At 41.7% G+C, this 18,991-nt stretch overlaps 1 protein-coding gene and 1 long non-coding RNA gene across 3 annotated transcripts; both read left to right on the top strand.

The window, feature by feature from the left end:
- Nucleotides 1–1,484: 1,484 nt before the first annotated feature.
- LOC115165706 (microtubule-associated protein RP/EB family member 1) lies at nt 1,485–6,945 on the top strand. Of its 2 annotated transcripts, XM_029719002.1 has the most exons (8): nt 1,489–1,641; nt 2,135–2,268; nt 4,276–4,421; nt 4,527–4,719; nt 4,923–4,970; nt 5,183–5,295; nt 5,494–5,646; nt 5,796–6,945. In XM_029719002.1, the coding sequence occupies exons 2-8, from the start codon at nt 2,148–2,150 to the stop codon at nt 5,850–5,852; spliced, it is 831 nt and encodes a 276-aa protein (XP_029574862.1). In that variant the 5' UTR covers nt 1,489–1,641; nt 2,135–2,147; the 3' UTR covers nt 5,853–6,945. The 2 variants fall into 2 exon arrangements, with proteins under 2 accessions (XP_029574863.1, XP_029574862.1); XM_029719003.1 differs by lacking the exon at nt 4,923–4,970 and having other exon boundaries at nt 1,485–1,641.
- Nucleotides 6,946–8,519: 1,574 nt separating this feature from the next.
- LOC115165707 (uncharacterized) lies at nt 8,520–9,455 on the top strand. Its single transcript, XR_003870228.1, has 3 exons — nt 8,520–8,646; nt 8,817–8,981; nt 9,222–9,455. It is a non-coding gene; the product is annotated as an uncharacterized LOC115165707 (long non-coding RNA).
- The last annotated feature ends 9,536 nt before the right edge of the window (nt 9,456–18,991 follow it).

The raw sequence follows: 18,991 nt of genomic DNA, 5'->3' as shown, positions 1-18,991 counted from the left end.
CACTGCATCTCAGTGCTAGATGTGACTACAGACGCTGGTTTGATTCCGGGCTGTATCACAACCGGCCGTGATCGGGAGTCCCATAGGGCAGCGCACAATTGGCCCAGCGTCGTCCGGGTTAGGCCGGGGTAGGCCGTCATTGTAAAATAAGAATTTGTTCTTAACTGACTTGCCTAGTTAAATAAAAGGTCAAATAAATAGAATATACAGGTAACTGCCAAAATAAAGGAAACACTTGAGTAAATGAGGGATAAAAAGTATATTGAAAGCAGGTGCTTGCACACAGGTGTGGAATTAACTTCCCATCATGCTTAGGGTCATTAAAAAAAAAATGTGCCCATTATTTTGTTTACCAGGCTAGAAAAAGAGATCTGTAACTTTGAAAGAGGGGTGATTGTTCGCACACATTTGTCAGGAGCTTCAGTGACGAAGACTGCTCAACTTGCTGATGTAACACGATTTGCCATGGCCGTCTCAGTCCCCAGGTGTCAAGCCAATTGAACACTTAGGGGAGTTTCTGGTACGACGCCTGAAACAGTTTTCCATCACCATTAACAAAACACCAAATTATGGAATTTCTTGTGGAAGAATGGTGTCACATCCCTCCAATAGACTTCCTGACACTTTTCTTGTGGCTCATGGTGGCCAAATGACCTATTAAGACACTAATGGTAATTCCGTTATTTTGGTATAGGCAAAGATTTGTATGACTAACTCAAGATAGACCAGAGCCTGTCCTTTCCAATGGGAGCAAATTAATCATAGAGGGCAGAACAAGCGAGGAGGTGGGCAGAGCCAAGCACGAGCTAGTGAGATGCTATTCGTGTTCTAGCATTTATTTGCATATTTCCGTTAGGGAACGCCTACTCTGAAGTGCGCGTGTGCAAGAACTCAATTCGCCCTTGTGCTCAATCTAAACAACGCAATTTTTATAAACTTCGGCAAATGGTAAAGTCAACAAAACCCAGTCCACTCTGTTTGTTACAGATTCTAGTTTTGGAAACAGAAAACTGTATGGAGATCAAATGTTTCATCGATGAGAAAATTAGCGTAATGTCGGCTAAAATCCATCTCGTTCCATCTTCTCCCACTACCCGCCACTGGGCTTCCTCTCATCACCATATTTGGTAGTGAATAAAACACCTCTCAGATACTTCACATGTATAAAGCACGTAAAATATCTGGCTCATTGTTTCATCTGTGGTGCATATATAGGCCGTGACCGGCTTCACACTCCTGTACCGTAGGTGGCAGTGTATATACCTTTCAGTTAGTTGCGATCTTTTTACAGTCTATGGTTGCGATCCCTTAATACATTTTAAAGAAGACGAGTTCGTGGGGAAGATCTCATTTGTATCCTCCTCGCGTCCTCTCTCGGCTCTCCAAAACTCATTGGATGAGAAAGCCAGAGGCCCCGCCCCCTGACCTTCTCCTCCAATGGGTTTTGAGAAGGAGACGAGGACGCGAGGCGTTCAATTTGAGATATTCCAATGTTCGGGTTGTTCAGGCTTACTAGCTACATCACAACTGTGCAAGAGCCAAGACACTAACGAAATAAGCCGCCGGTGAACGGCGAGAAAGTATCTACAAGTTTTAACCTTTTTGAATAATTTGATTTAACTGGTGGAAAATTAAGACAATGTAAGTTCAAAAGCATGTGTCTTAAATGGTTCATTGTCAGTAAAACTAGCTAGATGGCTAACGTTAGCGATGATGTCGTTGAATGATGGGTGTGTTTGATAGCTAGCTAGCTGTTGTATCGGTAGCTAACAGTTCCGGATTAGCTAAATATTAGCAAGTTAGCTAAAATGAAACGCGATTTTTTTTATACCAACGTTAGCGGTATAACGTGTTACCATAATAGCTATAACTAATGTTAGCTCACTGTCAACGATGGCCAACTCGTTTAATATAACGATAGCTAGTTTAGCTAATCCGATAATTTAGCTGGGCGTAACGTTAGCTAAAGCTTTGACTAGCTAGCTAATGTTATCCATAAATAATAGTTGTGCGTGTTTTAGCTAACTAGCTAAAATGTTACGGGTTTCTAGGTAATGTAAAATGGGCAAGTTAGATGTGTCTTTGTCTCTTCCATAACGTAACTTACATTCTTCTCATGTCTTCCCTTACCAAGTTAACGTTAGAAGATGGCTGTGAACGTTTACTCTACATCTGTGACCGGCGACAACCTTAGTCGCCATGATATGCTTTCTTGGATCAACGAGTCTGTACAGATGAACTACTCCAAGATTGAGCAGTTGTGCTCAGGTCAGTAAGATGACGTCTGGGTCAAACCAGAAGTACGTTCATTGGCATGGCTAACTAGCTTGTGATGGCTGTTGATCCGATGGCTCATTCAAAGTGTGGTAGTTATTTTCGATCAACATTTTACTTGGAGATACTTCATTATTTTTAGATTCTGAAGGCATCAGTGATTTATAAATTAATGTTTTCAGTTGCAGGTGGAACTCCAAAAAACGGAATATTCAGAAAGTTAATAAATCGTATTTTTGCTACATGTGAAGTTAAGCCGACATAGCGACCAGACATCTCGAATTTCCCATCTTTGCAGAAGCTTGTCATTTCTAAGCAAAAGCAGCGGTGGCCACATGTCGACCAAGATGACAGCACTTGACCCAAACGAAGATTTGCACACATGCGATAGGCCATTTCTCACTTGATAGAAAAAGTGGATTTAATCTTTCTGAATATTCCGTTTTTTTTAAGTTCCACCTGCAACAGGAAACTGAAGTTTAAGACACCAGTGCCTTCAGAATCGAGAACAAAGACGGTATCGCCAGGTGAAGGTTGGTTGAAGGTAGTGGTACCATTATCAATGGACCCTCTGCTATGCGCTGGAAGTTTGAGCCCTCTTGGCTGCTAACTATACCGCCGTCACCTTAATTGGGGAGGACGGGTTCATAGTAATGGCTGGAATGGTATCAAACACATGGTTTCCATGTATTTGCTACCACTCCATTCCAGCCATAATTAGCTGTCCTCCCCTCATCAACCTCCTGTGCAATACCCCATATGTATAGGGCTATATTTTCATCTACCACCATTTTAGAAACTACTCACCATCTAGGGAAATTGTACTCCCCACAGTAGCTTGAGCTGTCACAGGGAATGTACTCCCTTTTGCTAATCTAGATACTTTCGTATATATAGAGTATGTGGACTCCCCTTCAAATTAGTGCTATTTCAGCCACACCCATTGCTGACAGGTGTATAAAATCAAGCACACCGCCATGCAATCTCCATAGACAAACATTGGCAGTAGAATGGCCTTGCTGAAGAGCTCAGTGACATTCAATGTGTTTGTCCTCAGTTGCAACACTCACTACAAAGTTCCAAACTGCCCCTGGAAGCAACGTCAGCACAATAACTGTTCGTCGGGAGTTTCATGAAATGGGTTTCCATGGCCAAGCAAAGGCACACAGCCTAAGATCACCATTCGCAATGCCAAGTGTTGGCTGGAGTGGTGTAAAGCTCACTGCCATTGGACTCTGGAGCAGTTGAAACGTATTCTCTGGAGTGATGAATCACGCTTCACCATCTGGCAGTCCGATGGATGAATCTGGGTTTGGTGGATGTCAGGAGAATGCTACCTGCCCGACTACATAGTGCCAACTGTTAAAATTTGGTGGAGGAGGAATAATGGTCAGGGGCTGTTTTGGTTCGGGCAAGGCCCCTTAGTTCCAGTGAAGGGAAATCTTAAGCCTACTGCATAAAATTACATTCTAGACGATTCTGTGCTTCCAACTTTGTGGCAACAGTTTGGGGAAAGCCCATTCCTGTTTCAGTATGACAATGCCCCTGTGAACAAAGCAAGGTCCATACAGAAATGGTTTGAGATCGGTGTGGAAGAACTTGACTGGCCTGCACAGAGCCCTGACCTTAACCCCATCGAACACCTTTGGGATTAATTGGAACACCGACTGCAAGCCAGGCCTAATCGCCCAACATCAGTGCCCGACGTCATGTATGCTCTTGTGGCTGAATGGAAGCAAGTCCCTGCAGCAATGTTCCAACATCTAGTGGAAAGCCTTCCCAGATGAGTGGAGGCTGTTATAGCAGCAAAGGGGGACCAGCTCCATATTAATACCTGTGATTTGGGAAGATGTTCGATGAACAGGTATCCACATACTTTTGGTCATGTAGTGTACCTTGCAGTGGGTTGGGGAAAGGTAATGGCAGGAGCAGAGTATTATAGCCTATAGAAGTTGAAACCTGATTAGCTGGTAATTGAATTATGTTATCACATTCACACAGGTGCTGCTTACTGTCAGTTCATGGACATGCTTTTCCCTGGATGCATACCATTGAAGAAGGTTAAATTCCAGGCCAAACTAGAGACTGAGTTCCTCCACAACTTCAAACTTCTACAGACCAGTTTTAAGAAGATTCAGGTTGACAAGGTGAGTGCTTTTTAATTATTTTTTTTACCTCAGTGTATTGTTGGCTATTCGGCTATTCCTACATTTCCGCCATTGAGATTGTGACACTTTTTAATCAATTTCCAGATCATTCCTGTTGATAAATTGATAAAAGGCAAGTTCCAGGACAACTTTGAGTTTGTGCAGTGGTTCAAGAAATTATTTGATGCCAACTACGATGGGAGGGATTATGACCCAGTCAGTGCTCGCCAAGGCCAGGACACTGCTCCTACGCCCAACCCAGGGCAGGTCGTACCCAAGCCCAGGAAGCCCAGCACTGGTGAGGAAGACACATTTATAATGTCTAACATTTTGATTGTATTCTAAATACCTAATTGAAAATATAGCTGCAAGCAGCAATGAGGGGTCTAAATCACGTTATAATCCAAGTTACTCTGTCAGCTGGTGGAACAAAAAAAAGATTGATCCAGTGTCTTTGATGCTTGGACCCTTAAATGCATACTGTATGCATTTCTATTTCAGTACAGCCCCACAGCTCCCCACCTGTTATCAAACCAGCTGCGAGAGTCGGTAAGGTGGTTTAATGGTCAAACGGATCTCCAATGGGCACCTATGGTGGGCTATCACAGTCATGGTCACTGTGGAAAGGAATATTGCTGTAAGGCTAGATACTGGAGTCAGTGGGTGTTAATGTGCAGTTGTGTGTTTAAGGTTGAGGGAATACACAGTCCACAGCTATATTATTCTTTCCTAGTTTGCTAACTGATTTGTGTTGGATCTAGCTCCCATGAGGTCTACAACAGCAGTGACCAAACCCCCGCCCAAGTCAGCAGGGAGTGCCTTGCGTAGGCCCGGAGCAGCAGGGGACATGGAGAGGGAGGAGCTATCCCAGGAGGTATGGTCTTTCGGGGGGTGTCACCGCTAACATAAGTTGTTTTGATGAGATTTCCCCTCAATCTCCTGTATGGCTTTTTGTGTGCTAGTTGAATAGTTTATTGAAATTGAAGCTTGTTTAGTTGTAACATGAGTCATGACAGCCCCGCCCATTCATTCTCCTATCACTAATGTATGCCCTCTGCTGCTCTCACCTCAGGTCAGTTCCCTGAAAGCCACTGTCCAGGACATGGAGAAAGAGAGAGACTTTTATTTTGGGAAGCTGAGGTCCATTGAGGTAATCTGCCAGGAAGTGGATGGAGAGGCAGATACAACTATGCAGAAGATTATGGATGTTCTATATGCCACTGATGTGAGTGACACCTCGCCAGAATACTCTCTCTGACACACACAAACAGTGTTCATTTTCATATCATTTTTTCATAACCAATGATTCCGTAGTAGGAAATTAATGTAGCTTTGTATTTGAATATTTAAGTAAAAATGGTTTCCTGCTTACAGGAGGGGTTTGTTATTCCTGATTCCGATGCTGAAGGAGAAGAACCAGAAGAGTTCTGATGAAAAATGGACACAACTCTAGTCCATGCCATAATCTCTCTCTCTCTCACACATACACACACACACACAGGTTAGTGAACACACGTTTGCATTTGCAATGTACATGCATACGCACTCGTGTGCTCTAATGAACATGCACTTATTCACACATACTGCCACTGTGGATTAAGTTGCCTTTGGATCATACACTGGCTACCCCCTTGGTCCAAGTCTTTGTTGGTCCAAGTGTTCTTTGGACCATAATACTTTTCAGAGAGCCTGCTGATCCAGCCACCAGAGAAGAACCCTGGATGAAATTGTAATGGGGACATTCCTTTCTGGTTTCTTTTCTGCCATGTTCTTATTCTGGCCTCTGCTGTGCCTTTCAACTTTGGCCTGTTACTTTTTAAATATGTTCAGGCCTTTCTATTCCTTATTTCCAATTGACCTAAACAAAACTGTACTAGGTTATTTTGATATATTTGCAAATATGATTAATTATTAAAGATATATGAATATGTTTACTCTGCCAATAGAAATTATTGTAATTTTTATGGTATGTTTACGCATATTCGTTATATACTTGAGTTCAAATTTGAGGTTTAGGCGATCAGCATTTGTATTTAGTTTCCTGTCTATCTGGGGAGGTATTCATCACATTACTTTTTTTGAAGTAAAAAAAGTAATGTTTATTGTTAACCTTTAAATAAAAAAATACTGTACTTTTTACTTAAAAGGTAAATTATAGACTCATTCTGCCATTTGTGTGTTGTATGTAGGCTAGTTTTACACTACAGAGACTAGCATCTCTACCAACCTATGTTCTAATTGACTTCCTCATGTGAGGCAAAGACCGGATGTATGGTTGCCTGTCCACACTGAAGAAATACTTCCTTCTAGTCTACAATAAGAGCAGAACTATACGCTCTTAACAGAGGAACTGAGAGCTGTCTTTTAGACCTCGGAAGTCTGTTCTAAACTTGGGAGCAATATAAGGTTTCTATAAGCATCTCTTGTCTTTAGAAATGAAGTATTGATTGGAGAAATTAAATGTTTTTAGGTTGAAGAAATAACTTGTTTTGACAAGTTTAATGTTATTAAAAACTCAAATGTATACATTTTTCTAATTGGATTTATTTCTCCACTCATTAAAATGTCCTGACAGATTTCTGCATTGCTATTGGCAGTTGTTTCTTGGTAGAATAACTACAGAAATCAAAACAGAAAGGGTGATATTGGCTGATAATTAAAAATAAATGTAAACATGCCCAGAGTAAAGGGTCATAAAAACAATAAAGGTCTAGAGCCCCACTGTGGGTGATGGGGGACCAAAGCAGAGACATTGGTAGCAGGGTGTACTTGTCATTCTGGGTGGTGTCGATGCTGCCATCATTGGGCAACAGGGCAGCCCTTTGGATGGGCCGGATGCTGTTCCTGATGGGGGTCTGCAATAGGGAGCACCTGCCTTGTGGGGGCCACTGTGAGACGGGGGACCTATTTGTGTCTTGATTCTGGTATGTCCCATTGAGAATCGCCAGCTCCATCGGCATCTTCATGTTTTCTTTCCCTCCGCTGTAAGCACCAGGATTTTCCTGACCTCCAACGCTTTCCTCATTCTGACCCGGGCGCGTTTTGCCTTGTCATTCATGATGATCAGTAGGTACAGGTCCTCATCTAGATCTTCCATGCCGGGTTTGCCTCTGTTGTCCTTTACTGACCCCCATTCTTGCATTTTGATCTGGCTTCCGGTTTCTGCTTCCATCTGCTTGGCCCAGTATGGGGCCCGGGCCTTGGGTAACTGCAGAGGTTGTTTGTCTACAAGGATATTCACTGAGTCATTGGACATGTTTTCCTGCATCTCTTCGTCCAGAAGCTTCTCGGTCTGTGTGTCAAGATGCAAAACAGATTTGGAAAACTGGTCATCTTCTTTTCGTGTAACAATTGTGTCAAATAGTAAGGACTTCTGTCTCTCCTTCCTTTCTGTCTCCCAACTGTCATCTTTGTGCCATCAAGAGTAAGGTTTTTTATAAACAGAAAAAAGCTTGGAAAACAACTTTTTTATATCCCCCCACATTTTGATTGCTGTAGTCAGAATTTGGTTTAATTGTTGTTGAAAAAGAAAAACTACCTCTCGATACCACTGAATACAATGTTATGTAGACCAAAAGAGCTTTACTCTTCTGTGAGAATTTGAGCCGGTGTCAAAAGTGTAAAGCCATGGCCAGTGTGAGCTTGTGGACTGTCACACGGGCACTGTGAAGAAGGTCTGACGGTAATATCAGTTTAGGTTTAAACTTTAAATGCATGTGTTTGATCACTAAATCACATTTTTAATCTCTTGACTATTCATTGAATAAAATTGCCTGTGTAATCAAAACCTTTCACAGCTCCGCCTCTGATGACAAGCAGAAACACACCACAGCTCAGGTAAATCCAGAACAAAATCCACATATTGGTATGCTCCCCAAAGTTCTCTTTTTTAATTGGCACAGACAATGTTTCCATTCTAATTTGGTTTTTGTGACCTTGTCACCCACATTTTGTTCACAGTTTTTAATTAATCTCCCATTCTTAAGACATTTTCAAGTGAAAAATGGTCCATGATGGTTTTAATATCAAATGTGGACTTAATCCTGACTGAGATCCTCTATATGCTCCCTCTGCAGGGTATGGAGGGGAGACGGAGCATTCTGGAAGAACAGTGACCTCGGGGAGGACATGCAGGCTCAGGGGGGAGTGGAGAATCAGATCAACAAACAGCAACTTCGCCACATCGAAAGCATGTTCAGAGAGTCTGACACAGATGGAGGAGGGGGTGAGTGACCTGACCATATTATACCCCCTCCCCATAACAAGTGGTCTACCCCAGTATCAATTTTAGCCTCTAGTGGATCCCTGCCAGTTTCACCCACCAGCTGCACATTTTTACATAGTGTTGTCATACAAACACGCATAACATTGAGTCATTCTCATTCTCTCTGTCAGGGTTGGATATGGATCAGTTTCAGGATGCGATGTGGATGATGAGGATCTGGACATTATCTTTATGAAGGTGGACACCAACTGTGATGGCAGTGTGGACTGGGTGAGAGAGGAAAACAAGACAATGAATGGGAGTGCTGTTTTGTCGTCAGTTGACCAACTCCTCTGGTATGTGAAAAACATGTAAACACATTTAAATTCTTACTCTCTTTAACAAAAGCTTTGTGTTGTTTATACAGGATGAATATCTAAACGACATGTTTTTAGAGTACAGGCCACTCTACTTTCCCAAACCACTCAAGATTGTGCCTGTATAAGTGGCATTTAATAGGCTATGTTTTACAGGTTCCTAAGTAGTACGTGTGCACTGTGTGCATCCTTGACATTTTTGTGTCTCTGTCTGTGTAGTGCACACTGTGAGGTCATTGTCCGGCTGAAGTTCTACCCATTCAAGCTCGGACAGACTGGGGATCATGGCCGGACCTCAGTGGGTCCTAAGGGCCGTGCCCACAATGGACGCTACCTGTCAATCAGCCACAATGGTGTACTCAACTACTGGAATGAGAGGTTTTCGCTGCTGAGCAGTGTGAATGTTAGCATTTTTTTTTGTTACAATAATGTTTCATAAGATGTGAAAAGGGAGAAAAAAGACAGGGCAGCAGGTAGCCTGGTGGTTAGAGCGTTGGGCCAGTAACCAAAAGGTTGCTGGGTCGAATCCCCGAGCTGACAAGGTACAAATCTGTCATTCTGGCCCTGAGCCCTGTCCCCCGGGCGCCAAAGGCGTGACTATCGATTATGGCAGCCCCCCGCACCTCTCTGATTCGGAAGGTAGGGTTAAATGCGGAAGACACATTTCAGTTGAATGCATTCAGTTGTACAACTGACTAGGTATCCCCCTTTCCCTAATACATAAAAGAAATGGAGAACAACCAGTTCTTTAAATAGCCACCCTTTGCATTGATAACAGCTTTGCACACTCTTGTCATTCTCTCAACTAGCTTCATGAGGTAGTCACCTGGAATGCATTTCAATTAACAGGTGTGCCTTCTTAAAAGTTAATTTGTGGAATTTCTTTAATTCTTAATGTGTTTGAGCCAATTAGTTGTGTTGTGACAAGGCAGGGGGGTATACAAAAATAGCCCTATTTGGTAAAAGACCAAGTCCATATTATGGCAAGTTCAGCTCAAATAAGCAAAGAGAATCGACAGTCCATCATTACTTTAAAACATGAAGGTCAGTCAAATTGAAAGTGCAGTCGCAAAAAACATCAAGCGCTATGATGAAACTGGCTCTCATGAGGAGAGGATACGTTCATTAGTTACCAGCCTCAAAAATTGCAGCCCAAATAAATGCTTCACAGAGTTCAAGTAACAGACACATCTCAATATCAACTGTTCAGTGGAGACTGTGTGAATCAGGCCATCATGGTCGAATTGCTGCAAAGAAACCACTACTAAAGGACACCAATAAGAAGTAGAGACTTGCTTGGACCAAGAAATACGATCAATGGACATTAGACCAGTGGAAATTTGTCCTTTGGTCTGGAGTCCAAATTGGAGATGTTCGGTTCCAACCGCTGTGTCTTCGTGAGATGCGGTATGGGTGAACGGATGATCTCCGCTTGTGTATTTCCCACCGTAAAGCATGAAGGAGGAGGTGCTATGGTGTGGGGGTGCTTTGCTGGTGACATTGTCTGTGATTTATTTAGAATTCAAGGCACACTTAACCTGCATGGCTACCACAGCATTCTGCAGCGATATGCCATCCCATCTGGTTTGGGCTTAGTGGGACTATCGTTTGTTTTTCAACAGGACAATGACCCAACACACCTCCAGTCTGTGTAAGGGCTATTTGACCAAGAAGGAGAGTGATGGAGTGCTGCATCAGATGACCTGGCCTCCACGATCCCCCGACCTCAACCAAATTGTGATGGTTTGGGATGAGTCGGACCGTAAAGTGAAGGAAAAGCAGCCAACAAGTGCTCAGCATATGTGGGGAACTCCTTAAAGACTATTGGAAAAGCATTCCAGATGAAGCTGGTTGAGAGAATGCCTAGAGTGTGCAAAGTTGTCATCAAGGCAAAGGGTGGCTATTTGAAGAATCTCAAATAAAAATATATTTTGATTTGTTTATATACCGTTCAAAAGTTTGGGGTCACTTAAAAATGTCCTTTTTTTTTAAAGAAAAGCTACTTTTTTTTGTCCACTAAAATAACATCAAATTGATCAGAAATACAGTGTAGACATTGTTAATGTTGTAAATGACTATTGTAGGTGGAAACTGACTATTTTTTTAATGGAATATCTACATAGGCGTACAGAGGCCCATTATCAGCAACCATCACTCCTGTGTTCCAATGGCACGCTGTGTTAGCTAATCCAAGTTTATAATTTTAAAAGGCTAATTGATCATTAGAAAACCCTTTTGCAATTATGTTAGCACAGTTGAAAACTTGTGTTGATTAAAGAAGCGATAAAACTGGCCTTTAGAATAGTTGCGTATCTGGAGCATCAGCATTTGTGGGTTCGATTACAGGCTCGAAATGGCCAGAAGCAAAGTACTTTCTTCTGAAACTCGTCAGTATATTCTTGTTCTGAGAAATTAAGGCTATTCCATGTGAGAAATTGCCAAGAAACTGAAGATCTCGTGCAACGCTGTGTACTACTCCCTTCACAGAACAGAGCAAACTGGCTCTAACCAGAATAGAAAGAGGAGTGGGAGGCCCCGGTGCACAACTGAGCAAGAGAACAAGTACATTAGAGTGTCTACTTTGAGAAACAGACTGCTCACAAGTCCTCAACTGGCAGCTTCATTAAATAGTACTCACAAAACACCAGTCTCAACGTCAACAGTGAAGAGGCGACTCCGGGATGCCTTCTAGGCAGAGTTGCAAAGAAAAAGCCATATCTCAGACTGGCCAATAAAAGATTAAGGTGGGCAAAAGAACACAGACACTAGACAGAGGAAGATTGGAAAAAAAGTGTTATGGACAGACAAATCTAAGTTTTAGGTGTTCGGATCAAAAAGAAGAACATTCGTGAGACGCAGATAAAATGAAAAGATGCTTGAGGAGTGCTTGACGCCATCTGTCAAGCATGGTAGAGGCAATGTGATGGTTTGGGGGTGCTTTGGTGGTGGTAAAGTGTGAGATTTGTACAGGGTAAAAAGAATCTTGAAGATGGAAGGCTATCACTCCATTTTGCAACGCCATGCCATACCCTGTGGACGGCGCTTAATTGGAGCCAATTTCCTCCTACAACAGGACAATGACCCAAAGCACAGCTCCAAACTATGCAATAACTACTTAGGGAAGAAGCAGGCAGCTGGTATTCTGTCTATAATGGAGTGGCCAGCACAGTCACCGGATCACAACCCTATTGAGCTGTTGTGGGAGCAGCTTGACCGTATGGTACGTAAGAAGTGCCCATCAAGCCAATCCAACTTGTGGGAGGTGCTTCAGGAAGCATGGGGTGAAACCTCTTCAGATTACCTCAACAAATTGACAACTAGAATGCCAAAGGTCTGCAAGGCTGTAATTGCTGCAAATGGAGGATTCTTGGACGAAAGAAAAGTTATTGGACGAAAGAAGAATTATTATTTAAATTAGAAATCATAATTTTTTCAAAGTCTTGACTATATTTCTATTCATTTTGCAACTCATGTTTTCATGGAAAACAAGAACATTTCTAAGTGACCCCAAACTTTTGAACTGTAGTGTATATACTGTAAAGTAATGAGTAATCATTTTTAGAAAATCATGGGGCATATAGTCTTTGGTTGCATGCTATTTTATGTCAATCATATTGCTGCTTGTAGCCTATAACTGATGCTTTGTGGTCTTATGTATGCCATCTATTGGAAGTATTTAGCAATTAAAAGTTATTATTTCATAGCAGACCATAAAGACATTGGAGAGGCATCTGAGAAACCAAGTGTATTATTCTTATTAATTCCAAAGATTAGTCCGGCCGGCCATGTAGGTAGGTCCGGATAGGGTCTGCCGGCCAGATGGGACCTGCTGGCGGTCCGACCAGATAGGACCAGTCACAGTAATCTGTAACTTTTTCAGTCATTCATATTGCGTTAGCAGTGTGGAAAGGGACAGAAAAAAGCATGCACAGGCGATTTCCTGTGACCGCAAGCTGGCTGCTGATGAAGAGGCGTGGTGTATCTAGGGAGAAAACTCATCTTCCGAAATGTCATTCGTGGTCTTATGTTGCCATCTATTGGAATTATTTAGCAATTGCACTTCATAAATTTTTTGGAACTGTCGATCAGATCAAAAAGTTTCAAACCTAAAGTCACTGAATAAAGTGTATATCCTTACTGAAGTAGTAACTACTTGATTTTATCACTTACAACCATAATATAACAATTTGGAAATGAAATGGAATTGGTACCATAACTGACTGCCTTCATTTATTCTTTAGACTAGGTGAAAGCTGTTCAAATGTTGCTGCTGTCCTGTTCAAGTTGGAAGCCTCTGTCTGCCTGGGTTACACAAGCGTGGCATGTACTAGCATCGCCTATGCCTGGAATCCACCTAAACAGTAGAACCAACGATGATTAAAGATATTGAATTATACAGTGAAAAATAAAAAAATTAACTAGGAAGTATGGTGGAAGATTTCAAGACTGTTATAATACTTTTATTGCATCAAATGGTTGTTTTATGCAACAGAATAGAGTATTCTCTTAACTATTGTGTGTGTGTGTTCTACTGAGGATGGGCCTCTGGGAGATAACACTGAAAGGAGATGTACAATGTCTTTTGGGTGATAAAACCTAAAGAGCATTCCAGAGCATGAGTTAATGTTTCTGTTCTATACCGTACCAGGAAGAGATGCTTCCAGTTTGGAGTCGGAGGGCCAGACACTGGTCTCTACACAATGAAAACTGTTGACACAGCAGATACTGTCTGCTATGTATTATAGGTATCTTTCATACAGATCTTAACCTTGTGACCCATTCTATATATCTGCTGTTCGTCATGTAGGTTGAAAGGGGTGTAGCTTGGCTATAAAATACCTTTCTGAGCATGAATCTTCGACCAGCCATGACCAGCCATCATTATCGTAGAGCGCTCAATCTATTCACTTTATATGTGCGCGTTGTATTGACCTGCTCCCTTATTAATAAGTGGTTAAAGATTTAGTTTAAGTATAACTCTGACTTGTGTGATAAGTTTGTCTCTCCTCATTTGATAGTAAAGAAATTAACCACTACAGAAGAGGTAGGGAAAGGAGACCCATCCCCAAAGCTTTAACTTCACAGGAAAAGAAGCTGCTCCAGATGCTCTCAGTGATAAGGGACCATTCAAGGACCATGCTGATGTTTTCACAACCAAACACTGGTTCAATACTGTCATGTCTTTACTATGGATTAAATGATATGACATGCTATTTTATCAAATCAATTCTCTGTAATTAATATTACCTGATTAAACTAATCATGTAAATGTAATTAACTAGGAAGTCGGGGCACCACGGAAGAATGTTTATAGAGCTGTTGTCTTCCGAATAAACTCTTAAAGACCTGGTAATCTTTTATATCAATAGCAGTCAATTATTAATCGTCACCTTATTCAGTCTCATCTGAACGTCGTAAAATTATTGGTTATCTTCACGAACCCTGGCTAACAAGTTGAATCAGAAATCAGAAATGCTTTTGGTTTAATTATTTATTTACTAAATACCTAAATAGTCACACAGAATTACATATACACAGGATGGATCATACATTGATTAATAATTATGTCATAAAAGAAAACGTCTCTAGCAGACGAAACTGATAGGACGGCTGGTTACACAAAGAAAGGGTGTTGGGTTTGAATGAAAGAGCGGGAAGACTGAGGAACAAAAGGATTGGGTCTCTATCAGACCTTATGAAGCTATGCTATCGTAAATACAGAATTTTATGCATTCTAAATAACCGCCCATTCGGAAAAGGAAAATGCAAGAAATATATTTACTCTGAGCAGCGCTTCGATAGATTGGTCGAAGATGGAAGGCTGGGTTGCCCAGCAGAGATCTCCCTTGTCTTTTGAGGAATATTTCTGGGCGGATACGTTGTAGTCTGTCGTCGTGTGGTAGAACGGATGCGTTGTAGTACCCTGTCGTCGTGTGGTAGAACAGATACGTTGTAGTACCCTGTCGTTCTGAAGAGATTGTCCGTCCTTTCCTAGGCCACACACGTTTACAGCTGCTGCTGATAACTCGATGTCTAGGATGTATCACTTCTTTAGTGAAAGTTTATGCCAAGTTGCCAAGTTATAATCTCATGCTATATTCTGGCTGGTATAGTTGAAATTGATCCTTCCAGCGTGGCGATCGTCAACTCCACGTTGAAATTCACCCTTTTAAGCGTATGGACATCAGTCCTCATATCATCGGGAACACAATGATAATTTTATTAGGTTGTAGTCGTTCAACCATTCGCAACCAGAGCTCACGCTGCGGTTGGTTTAGTCCGCTGTGAATTGGTTCACGGGGGCTCTTATAGAAATGTAGAAAAGAGGTTGGTTCATAATTTCCAACCAATGCCAATTCACGTGGGCGTGGCCACTGAGTGAGCATATTTTACTTATGAAAACAATTCTCCCATTTTAAAACTAAAATTACATTTTATATTTTCACAAATAGTTTCATATTTAAACATTTAAATTGCACGACAATTCCATGTGAACTAGAATGTGTAGACTTTCCAAGATACAGTTTATGTCATCCTATCATCAGTAATAATGTCTCAGACGACAACTGATCTGACATCATATTCTTTAAGTACCAACGGATACCTTAAACTGGTTGGATTACCGAAATATTGTTCCATTCCCAAGCTTTTGTTGTTACCATAGTCTCTCTATGTTAACAAAGGGCTTTCCAAGAGTCCATTCTGTAGAGTAGAGAGAGAAAAGGGGGAAAGGTATTTATGGGGGTCCTAAACCTCACAGACAGGGCAACATCATGACAATAGTCTACAAGGTTTTACAGATGAGCAAGTTTCTCAGGTGGAGGAAGAAACAAAAGATCAGGCTGCCTGTAAGGCTTGGGACCAACATAGAGCAGGACAGATCACAGGCTCCTCTGCACACATGGTTATTCACACATCACCCCGGAAGAACCATCCCAAGCACTTGTTAAAGACCTCTGCAAAAGTCGATCAGTTGACAACCAACTCAAAACGCAATGCATTCTATGGGGCAAGGACCATGAGGTGGACATACAAATAAGCATTAGGTCTGAGCACTGCCATATCACAAACCTCTACAAAGCTAGTATCAGACCAGGTATACAAGATGCACTTTAACTTGAAAGCGGAAAAGGCAGGCTTTAGAATTTTAAAGACATGCCATATATAGACGTTTCTTGTGATGGATACATATCATGTGAGTGCTGTGACAAAGGAGTGCTTGAGTCAAAGTATCCCTTTAAATGGGCAAATGACCACTCAACTGACCAGTGGACAGAAGACAACAGGGGACATCTCAATACTTTATTTTCCTCCTTCTACAGTCAGGTATGGTCACTGTACAATTTTAATCTTATTACCATTATACGTCAGTGTGAAAGCATCATATAAAATTAAGTGGAATTACACCAGCCTGAAGGTCAGCCCAATGATAGAGCCTATACTGTTAGGCTGTCATGGTGCTGAGGTGCATGCTACTTTTCCCCATTTGTTTTCACAGGTGCAGCTGCAGATGTTTGTCTGTCATGCTGATTTTATCACCTGGACTCCCCAGCAAAGTTTCATTTTACGTGTCCCACGATATGAGGATTTTATCATTAAGGCAGTGGACACCATCAGCAGATTCTGTGCAAGGCACATTTACCCTCGGCTTGTTGGAACTTCAGCACAAGAGATGGACAAGGAGGTTCAGGTAAAACACATTGTGGTTAATTAAAAGACTATTCTGTATAAATAGAAAATGTATAACTAAGGTAAAACGTGATTACGTTTTTATTGAAATTCATTGTTTTGTCTAAATCACATGACAAATAACATAATAAATGATGTCACAATTCATGTTTTGCATTCTCAGGAGATAGAGGCTGAATTTACAAAAATCAAATCAAATTTTATTTATCACATGCGCCTAATACAACAGGTGTAGACCTTACCGTAAAATGCTTACTTACATGCCCTTAACTAACAATGCAGTTCAAGAAAGAGTTAAGAAAATATTTATAAAATAATAAATAAAATAAAAAGTAACACAATAAAATAACAATAACGAGGTTATATACAGTTGAAGTCTGAAGTTTACATACACCTTAGCCAAATACATTTTAAACTCAGTTTTCCACAATTCCTGACATTTAATCCTAGTAAACTGTCCCTGTCTTAGGTCAGTTAGGATCACCACTTTATTTTAAGAATGTGAAATATCAGAATAATAGTAGAGAGAATTATTTATTTCAGCTTTTTTCTTTCATCACATTCCTAGTGGCTCAGAAGTTTACATACACTCAATAAGTATTTGGTAGCATTGCCTTTAAATTGTTTAACTTGGGTCAAACGTTTTGGGTAGCCTTCCACAAGCTTCCCACAATAAGTTGAGTGAATTTTGGCCCATTCCTCCTGATAGAGCTGGTGTAACTGAGTCAGGTTTGTAGGCATCCTTGCTCGCACACGCTTTTTCAGTTCTGCCTGCAAATTTTCAAAAGGATTGAGGTCAGGGCTTGGTGATGGCCACTCCAATACCTTGACTTTGTTGTCCTTAAGCCATTTTGCCACAACTTTGGAAGTATGCTTGGGGTCATTGTCCATTTGGAAGACCAATTTGCGACCAAGCCTTAACTTCCTGACTGATGTCTTGAGATGTTGCTTCAATATATCCACATAATTTTCCTACCTCATGATGCCATCTATTTTGTGAAGTGCACCAATCCCTCCTGCAGCAAAGCACCCCCACAACATGATACTGCCACCCCCATGCTTCACGGTTGGGATGGTGTTCTTCGGCTTGCAAGCCTCCCCCTTTTTCCTCCAAACGTAACGATGGTCATTATGGCCAAACAGTTCTATTTTTGTTTCATCAGACCAGAGGACATTTCTCCAAAAAGTACCATCTTTGTCCCCATGTGCAGTTGCAAACCGTAGTCTGGCTTTTTTATGGCGGTTTTGGAGCAGTTCCTTCTTCCTTGCTGAGCGGCCTTTCCTCCTTGTGGAGGTCTACAATTATTTTTCTGAGGTCTTGGCTGATTTCCTTTGATTTTCCCATGATGTCAAGCAAAGAGGCACTGAATTTGAAGGTAGGCCTTGAAATACATCCACAGGTACACCTCCAATTGACTCAAATTATGACAATTAGCCTATCAGAAGCTTCTTAAGCCATGACATCATTTTCTGGAATTGTTCAAGCTGTTACTTGTGTCATGCACAAAGTAGATGTCCTAACCGACTTGCCAAAACTATAGTTTGTTAACAAGAAATGTGTGGAGTACTCCAACCTAAGTGTATGTAAACTTCCGACTTCACCTGTACACAGTACCTAGTCAATGTGCGGGGGTACATATTAGTCGAGGTAATTTGTACATGTACAGTAGGTAGGGGTGAAGGGTGGGGGGGTCAATGTAAATAGTCCAGGTGGCTATTTGATTCATTGTTCAGCAGTCTTATTGCTTGGGGGTAGAAGCTGTTAAGGAGCCTTTTGGACCTAGACTTGGCGCTCCAGTACCGCTTGTCGGGCGGTGGCAGAGAGAACAGTCTATGACTTGGGTGACTGGAGTCTTTGACAATTTTTTGGGCCTTCCTTCCTCTGCCTAGTATACAGGTCCTGGATGGCAGGAAGCTTGGCTCCAGTGATGTACTGGGCCGTATGCACTACCCTCTGTAGGACTTTACGGTCGGATGCCGAGCAGTTGCCATACCAGGTGGTGATGCAACTGGTCAGGATGCTCTCGATGGTGCAGCTGTGTAACTTTTTGAGGATCTGGGGACCTATGCCAAATCTTTTCAGTCTGAGGGTGGAAAAGGCTTTGTCGTGCCCTCTTCACGACCTTCTTGGTGTGTTTGGACCATGACAGTTTGTTGGTGATGTGGACACCAAGGAACTTGAAACTCTTGACCCCCTCCACTACAGACTAATTTAAGTGCTCAAATTAAAGTAAAATGTTAACATGAAAATCAAAGCAGCATACCTGGTCAACCTAGCCAATTAAGCTAAATCATCTGTT

Source organism: Salmo trutta, chromosome 28, assembly GCF_901001165.1.
Source record: "Salmo trutta chromosome 28, fSalTru1.1, whole genome shotgun sequence".
NCBI classification, from domain to species: domain Eukaryota; kingdom Metazoa; phylum Chordata; class Actinopteri; order Salmoniformes; family Salmonidae; genus Salmo; species Salmo trutta.
Note: the sequence above shows the minus strand (reverse complement) of the source record. Positions and strands in the feature narration are given on the sequence as shown.